Below are 7,500 nucleotides of genomic sequence, written 5' to 3'. Positions count from 1 at the left end.
ATTGAAGGTCCCTAAGAACACAGTGGCCTCCATCATGCTTAAATGGAAGACGTTTAGACGTGTCATACCCAAGTCATACCCAAGACGACTCTATGCTGTGATCTTTGCCAAAGGTTCTTCAACAAAGTACTCAGTAAAGGGTCTGAATTCTTATGTAAATGTGGTTCAGTTTTATATATTTTTTAAACAAATGAGCAGAAATGTCTCTTTTTTTCTTTGTCATTTTTGGGTATTGTGTGTAGATTGAGGATAACAATTTAATCTATTTTAGAATAAGGGTGTAACGTAAATGTAGAAAAGGTCAAAGGGTCTGAATACTTTGTATGCGCAAACTCCTCCGAATTGTTTCGGCTGGGAAGCATGCGGATGCCTTGACGGTGGTAGTATGACTCACTAGATTACAGTGGCAGCCTGGCAGAACTTTGTCTTCCCATAGTAGGTCCAAGAGTATGAACTCCCCATGAACCAAATCACAAATAATATATAGATCTGGGGGCCTCTTCATAATCCCTGCACTCAAAACTGCCACTTCGTCTACAGTCTACTGTAGAACTTAAAACATTTCATTTTTACTCAGCCTCATTAAAAAGCTGGCATCATACACACACTTTAGAGACTTTAGGGAGAAGTTTAAATAAGTTGATTTTGAAAAGTGTCATCTGAAATTAGAATATTGTACGTTAACTTCACGGGTGAAGTAGGATAATTTCTAAGAAGCAGAGGAATTTATAATGCAATCAGTTTAAGAAGCCGACCACCTCTCTCGGCAGTGACTTTGAGAGGCCGGGCTAGGGGGAGTTGACTGGGTCCTTACTGTACCGTTCACTTCCCAGTCACCAGCACTATATCTCACCATGGTCTGCGTCCCAAATGGAACCCCATTTCCTATATGGGCCTAGTGCACCATATATGCTTGGGTCAAAAGTAGTGCACTTTATAGGGAAGAATAGGGTGCCATTTGGGACGTAGACTACATTTCATCGTCCAGAAGCCAGGTGGTAATACGGAGGAGTATCTTTTTACTGGACTCCCATTAGTTCACGAGCCTGTCGTCACCAGCTGCTTGTCTCTTCGTCCTTTACCTGAGTTAATAGCACGGTACTCTGTCTCTCACACAGACAGACTCAGTGCTTAAGGTTTAGAGCATCAGCTAAAACTTTTACAGCGCTGAATAAATGCGTCAGGCCGGATGGCATTCTTGTTAGCCATGATAGGGATGATGTGGCGGTAGGCCCTAGTTTGTCTGCTGGGGATGTTGTCTTGGGCTCCCTGCGTTGGAAGAAATGGGGATCTGCCTGCCACTAATATTGTAGCCTCTCCGCGTAGGTTTTACAGGACTACACGAGACACAAAGTGCAGCAGGATGTTGCTCGGGATGTGGAGTTAGGCTTAGCTCTAATTTCTTTATTGGGTTGTTGTCGGCCATGATAGGAATAGGCCTACGGGATCTGCTGTCACTGTCTGATATAGGCCGAGAAAAACCATAAAGTGATAGGCTATGTCTGACACCGACAAGGAAGTGTTTGTTTTGTAGTGTCTGTCTATGAATGTGAGCTGTGTGTGAGGACCTCTTGGCTGTCTGTCCGCCCCATTGCCCTCTCCATCTGAGTCGTGTCTGACTAGTGCATGGCTCCGGCCTGCCAACTGTCTGCCTCCCTCTGCCATCACTTCCTCACTCAGTCAGCACACAGACTGACAGCTCTCATCTTTCCTGATAAATGGCCTGTCTTTCTCTGCCTTTAAAAAAAACAAAAACATTTTTTTTTATTCCTCTCTTTCACGCACACACACAGGATGTGGACTCAAATCCAAGCACTTGACTCTCCATCTGGAGATTTGAACGACACAATCTGTGTTGGGATTGTACCGTACATTATAAACATTGCAATATTGAAGGTATTTAGCGTCCATTACTTCAACTTCTCCCATAGGGATACAGCTGTTAAAATGCTTAAACAGGAGGTACACGATGTTACGAAGTACCGGCGTGGCCACAAGCGAAAATGTACTGTAGCCAAGGCCTATCCTGTGTAAGCTTATGAATAAACCATTAATGCAGTTGTCTAAAGGACAAGGTGTCTGGGATAGGAAGTGACCTCCGGGGGAGAGATTCTATGACGCAACACAGTGCTTCCCTTAGGATTTAGTGAACATGACGGTTTGTTTTAAAGCTGCTTTCCTTCTGCAATTCTACACCCCTCATATTGTTGCAGTTTTAAAGTTTAATTTCTGCCAAGTCTACACACTTTCAATGTCTTTGCTATAGAGATAGGCCTACAGTATATTCTATTTGTCATTAGTCTGTGTTGGCATTTTCATTTGACTTGGCCTGTATCACCCTGTCTAGGATATGCCTTTTCTCGGTTTCTCTTAGATTAACCTCATAGCTCACAGACACAATGCCTACTGACTGACTGCGTGCTTTTCCTCATAATCTCACTCAGGGCTCTGAGACATCTGATTTGATTTAGCCCTGGGTCCACGTCCCTTGGGGACCTTGTTCAACTAGTGTTTCAGGCTTTGCTGTTTTATTCTAATGAACAAGTGATATATATATTCTTGAAAAAGCGGTGTTTTCCGAGAAACGAGACGGCCACTAATGAAACGGCATTTGCAATTTAAGACCAGGCTCGAGGAAACTGAGCAAGGTCGTGTTTCTTTCCGTGTAGCAGGAGCTCCGGATGGCATTTCCTCAGCGCACGCTGACTGAGTCAGCTCGGGAGGGGATGTTGAAGGGGCATGCAGACCTCGTCTTAAATCATATTCTATTACCTTTTTAGAGTGCACTCATGTTAACCATTAGTGCTCTACTTTCAACCAGAGGTACCCATGTACTGTTGACCTAATCCCTATGCGTGAATAGAATGTAATTTGAGATTTCCCCAGTTTTAGATTTTTCGAGTAGTGTTTTAGAATGTGTCAAGCACAGAGGGCGTGTTCCGTCACGTCCCGTGATGTTCCGTCTGTGATGTATAGCTGCAGCGGGCAGATGCTCTCACACTGCTGGCCAGCTGGTGCCAAGTAAATGTCTGACCTCCAGCCCTCCCAAACACAGAAGCCTTGCATGTATGGCCATGAGAACGGTCGTTTCCAGGTCATCAGCGCCAGAGGAGAGAGAGTGTGTAAGTCTGTGTCTGACTCTCTCTCCCCACTGTGAGATTTATGTCAGTTGGGAAACAGGTAGTTTAATTAACAGCTAGTAAGATAAATGAATCAATTAATGCGGCTGACGGCGCAGATGAGGGTTCGAAGGTGCAGAGTGCGGACTGACGAGAGACACCGTTGAGTAGCTCTGTATTTAATTAATTGAGTGGATTCCTTTCCCTATGAAGTTCTCTCCCTGTAAAGCCTTGGGGTTCGTTAAAGCTGCCACCTCAGTGTAACTGTGAATGTGGTGTGGTTCTCCCTCCACTGTTGTCTATCTACCTTTTTTTCCTTCTCTGCTCCCTTCTCTCTCTCTGCTCCCCCTTGCACTCCCCCGTCCTGCTGTCTTCTCTCATCCCTCTTTCTTCTGCATCATTTCATCATGCCTCTCCTCTCCTTCCCAACAGCTGCCCTGTGGCTCTAGAAGGTTAGGTTTGGGTTAATTACCAAGCCCATGCCATTCAAATAATCTCCATCTCCATCTCAATTGTATTGGTCGCGTACACATATTTAGCAGATGTTATTTTGGGTGTAGCGAAATGCTTGTGTTCCTAACAGTCCAGTAGTACCTAACAATACACACATCTAAAAGTACAAGACTGGAATTAAGAACTATGTAATATTAGGACGAGCAATGGAGTACAAATACAGTACCAGTCAAACATTTGGACACATCTACTCATTCAAGGGTTTTCCTTTTAGTTTTACTATTTTCTACATTGTAGAATAATAGTGAAGGCAAACTATGAAATACCACACATGGAAATCATGTAGTAACCACACACACACACACACATCTGTAGGATAGGAGTGTGTGTGTGTATATATGTGTATATATATATATATAGCAATTGTTGAAAAGGATGGAGTTGACGTAGAATACAGTATATACATATGAAAGAACTAAAACCTTATTTAAACAAGTGACCAGTGTCTATGTGCATAGGGCAGCAGTCTATGTGCGTGGTAGAGTAACCGGGTGGCAGTCGGCTAGTGACGGTGACTAAGTTCAGGGCCGGGTACTGGGTGGAGGCCGAACAGTGATGGCTAATTTAACAGACTGATGGCCTTGAGATAGAAGCTGTTTTTCAGTCTCTCGTCCCCAGCTTTGATTCACCTGTACTGACCTCGACTTCTGGATGATAATGGGGTGAACAGGCAGTGGCTCGGTAGTTGATGTCCTTGATGATCTTTTTGTTCTTCTTGTGACACCGGGGGCTGTAGATGTCCTGGAGGGCAGGCAGTTTGCCCCTGGTGATGCAGACCGCACTGACCCTCTGAGCCCTGTGGTTGCGGGCGGTGCATTTGCCATACCAGGCGTTGTTATGGCCTGACGGTATGGCCTCAATGGTGCATATATGCATTACATTAGTGTTTCAAGAAGGCGTATGCTTTACGTCCTGATAACTATATACATTTCCTGTCTCTACCTGCTAGGGAGCCTCGGGGCTTCTGTTTTAAAAGCTTTATTCTGTGCGATTCCATACTGATGGGTTGCGTCCCAATAATCTCCTTCCTCCTGAAGTGTGCACTTGTTCACATCCCTTTATGGATTTGAAAGGATATGACTGGTATACGGAAACCAACTATAGCCCGTGCCTACACCAATTCTGTCCTTTTAAACATGTGGGGAGTAGTGAACGATTGCACAGTTCAGGAAGAAGGATAGATTATTGGGACGCGACCATAGTGTGCTGTGGGCTGTGATTCATTATAGAATCTATGTACCTCACCAGAGGCCCTGGAGATACGGAGAGGTAATATGGAACAATTTCTATATCCTATAGGCTTTATATAGTGAATGCTTGATTTCTGGCTTTTTGCTCTCTTCTGGAAAAAGTTTTTTGAATCTCATTGGGAATGAAAATAAATAAAAGGGTAAATGGATGAAAAACAAACATGCTCAGAATGTAGCCTTGCCTAAGTGGCGATGGTATACAAAGCAGTAATGATGGGCTATACAACGTATTAGTAGTTGTGTAAGTGGACACTCGATGTAGCCAATGGACTAATCCAGGCCTTCCTGTTTAGAACGGGCCAACATTTCCCATTGCAATATCGGTCACTAACACAATATTGTCTTGCGTTTGCTTTAGAACTGCCCGGCAGTAATTTGGAACAAATCAAATGTCTGCTGTGTTATACCAGTTTTGCGCCAACGCTCTGAGCAAGATGGGAGCTTAGGCCTGAGTCAGAGAGGCTTTTGTTTTTACATGGAGGTAGGTAGAGTGGGAGGGATGGAAGGAGAGGTGTAACGATAGAAAGATGGAGAGCAAGGAAGAGTCGGAGGGAGAACGGGAGGGGCGTTGACCTGTTTTGCCTGCCGTTGTCATCTCATTTACACACATCAGTCCCCCGCTCTACTAACACGAGTGAGACAATGCACAATATGCAATTACACTGAAGAGATTCTTGTTGAATTTGTGTGGAATTTTGATTGGAATAGGCAGGCAGAATGTTAATGATGCAGTCCTAAAATTTGGTTAGGCTGAAGCGAAGTTAGATGCATGGCCGTTGGTGAACTATGGTTGAATGACACAGGTGAAGGCTTTGACTGTGTCCCAAATGTCACCCTTGTATTTAATTTATAGTGCACTACTCTTTACCATGGCCAATGGCACTGCCCACTCCCGCAGAGTTTGAAGTATGCAGTGGACATTATGTGAAAGAATCCAGAATTAAACCATGGCTGCGTCCCAAATGGGACCCTATTTCCTATATACAGTAGTACACTGTTTTTGACCAGAGCACTAATGTGATGTGCCCTGGTCAAAAGTGCACTACATAGGGAATAGGTTGCCAATTGGGACACAGCCAATATGAAGAATCCAGCATAAACCATATTTTCTGGTGGTTTTATAGACCCAGGGGGAGCCCCTCTTTTTTTCCAATTTGCATCTCTGTGAGATTGATTCACATTAACGCTCATGGGCCCCAGAACGCGGCCTCCTGATCATGTGGTGGGAAACCTCTTTAAACCAGTCAAATGCTAATTTTATGGATGTCAGAGACCGAGGAGAAGCTTTGGGTTTGGAATTCATTTGCATGTGTAGGATATCAAGAATTTTGGGGAAAATACACACCAAATCAGAAAGCTTCATGGTGTTGTCTTTCAAGGAAATATGTTTTCCTGTAGAGCCAACATATGTTTTGGGTTCATTTCCTGGCATCACGGTCTATGTATGTGTTGGATAATAGGCAATTCGGAGTCTTTGGGGGAAATAGGCTACACAGTAAATACGCATGGCGCTGTCTTTCCAGGAAATATGTTTTCCCCCTACGCAAACATGAGAAATGCCTTAGGCTGATGCTCTAGGTGTATCTGTATCCTAAGGTTTTGTAGTATAATATGTAACTGATGAAATTTGTGTGTTCAATTATTGTCTTTTTTCTTTTTCTTTCTTCAGGCAAAGAATCTCAGTGGTCTTGTATGTTCTTTGAAAATGTCATAATGTAATTCTCTGTCTGTTCCCCTTTCAGAGGAATTACGAAAGTTGAGCTGGTCTGGAATTCCGCGCCAGGTTCGTCCAATCACGTGGAAGCTCCTTTCGGTAAGTAAGGGTGTTTTCACATATAGTCCTCTTTAAAATAACAATCTCAGTCATATTTTAATGGTGTTTTCACACTTGGTCCCTTTCAGCAAATTTTTCTGTACTCTGTACATTTTTCGTTCAGTGTGAACACTCAAAAGAGCCCCTGAAGCGAACTGAACTGAGACCATCTCGAGAGGGGGGCCATAGCCTATTTTGGGTGTCCAGTCAAATGTACGTGTAAATAGTATCTTCTGATAAAATATGAGACATCGTAATTGTTAACTAAACACAATCTATTAGCTTCCAAAATGTAATTAGGTACAGTTGAAGTCAGAAGTTTATATACACCTTAGCCAAATACATTTTGCACAATTCCTGACATTTAATCCTAGTAAAAGTCCCCTGTTTTAGGTCAGTTAGGATCCCCACTTTATTTTAAGAATGTGAAATGTCAGAATAATACTAGAGATTTATTTTCGGCTTTTATTTCTTTCATCACATTCCCAGTGGGTCTGAAGTTTACATACACTCAATTAGTATTTGGTAGCATTGCCTTTAAATTGTTTAACTTGGGTCAAATGTTTTGGGTAGCCTTCCACAAGCTTCCCTCAATAAGTTTGTGTGAATTCTGTCCCGTTCCTCCTGAAAGAGCTGGTGTAACTGAGTCAGGTTTGTAGGCCTCCTTGCTCGCACATGCTTTTTCAGTTCTGCCCACACATTTTCTATAGGGCTGAGGTCATAGAGGTCATCATGATGCCATCTATTTTGTGAAGCGTACCAGTCCCTCCTGCAGCCAAGCACCCCCACAACATGATGCTGCCAC

General features: G+C 43.4%; 1 protein-coding gene across 5 annotated transcripts in view; it reads left to right on the top strand.

Annotated features, from left to right (window-relative positions):
• tbc1d22a (TBC1 domain family, member 22a) overlaps nt 1-7,500 on the top strand; it is a 212,999-nt gene that overhangs the window by 31,288 nt on the left and 174,211 nt on the right. For all 5 annotated transcript variants that reach the window (XR_006079204.1, XM_042300052.1, XM_042300053.1 and 2 more), the window contains exon 6: nt 6,625-6,695. Coding sequence is in view for 4 of the 5 variants with exons in the window: in XM_042300052.1 (XP_042155986.1) it covers nt 6,625-6,695 (71 nt within the window). In the remaining variant the exon portion in view is untranslated. The remainder of the gene's footprint in view (nt 1-6,624; nt 6,696-7,500) is intronic.

The sequence above is a fragment of the Oncorhynchus tshawytscha genome, linkage group LG17 (assembly GCF_018296145.1).
Source record: "Oncorhynchus tshawytscha isolate Ot180627B linkage group LG17, Otsh_v2.0, whole genome shotgun sequence".
NCBI classification, from domain to species: Eukaryota; Metazoa; Chordata; class Actinopteri; order Salmoniformes; family Salmonidae; genus Oncorhynchus; species Oncorhynchus tshawytscha.
This window is presented reverse-complemented; position numbering and strand designations above follow the sequence as displayed.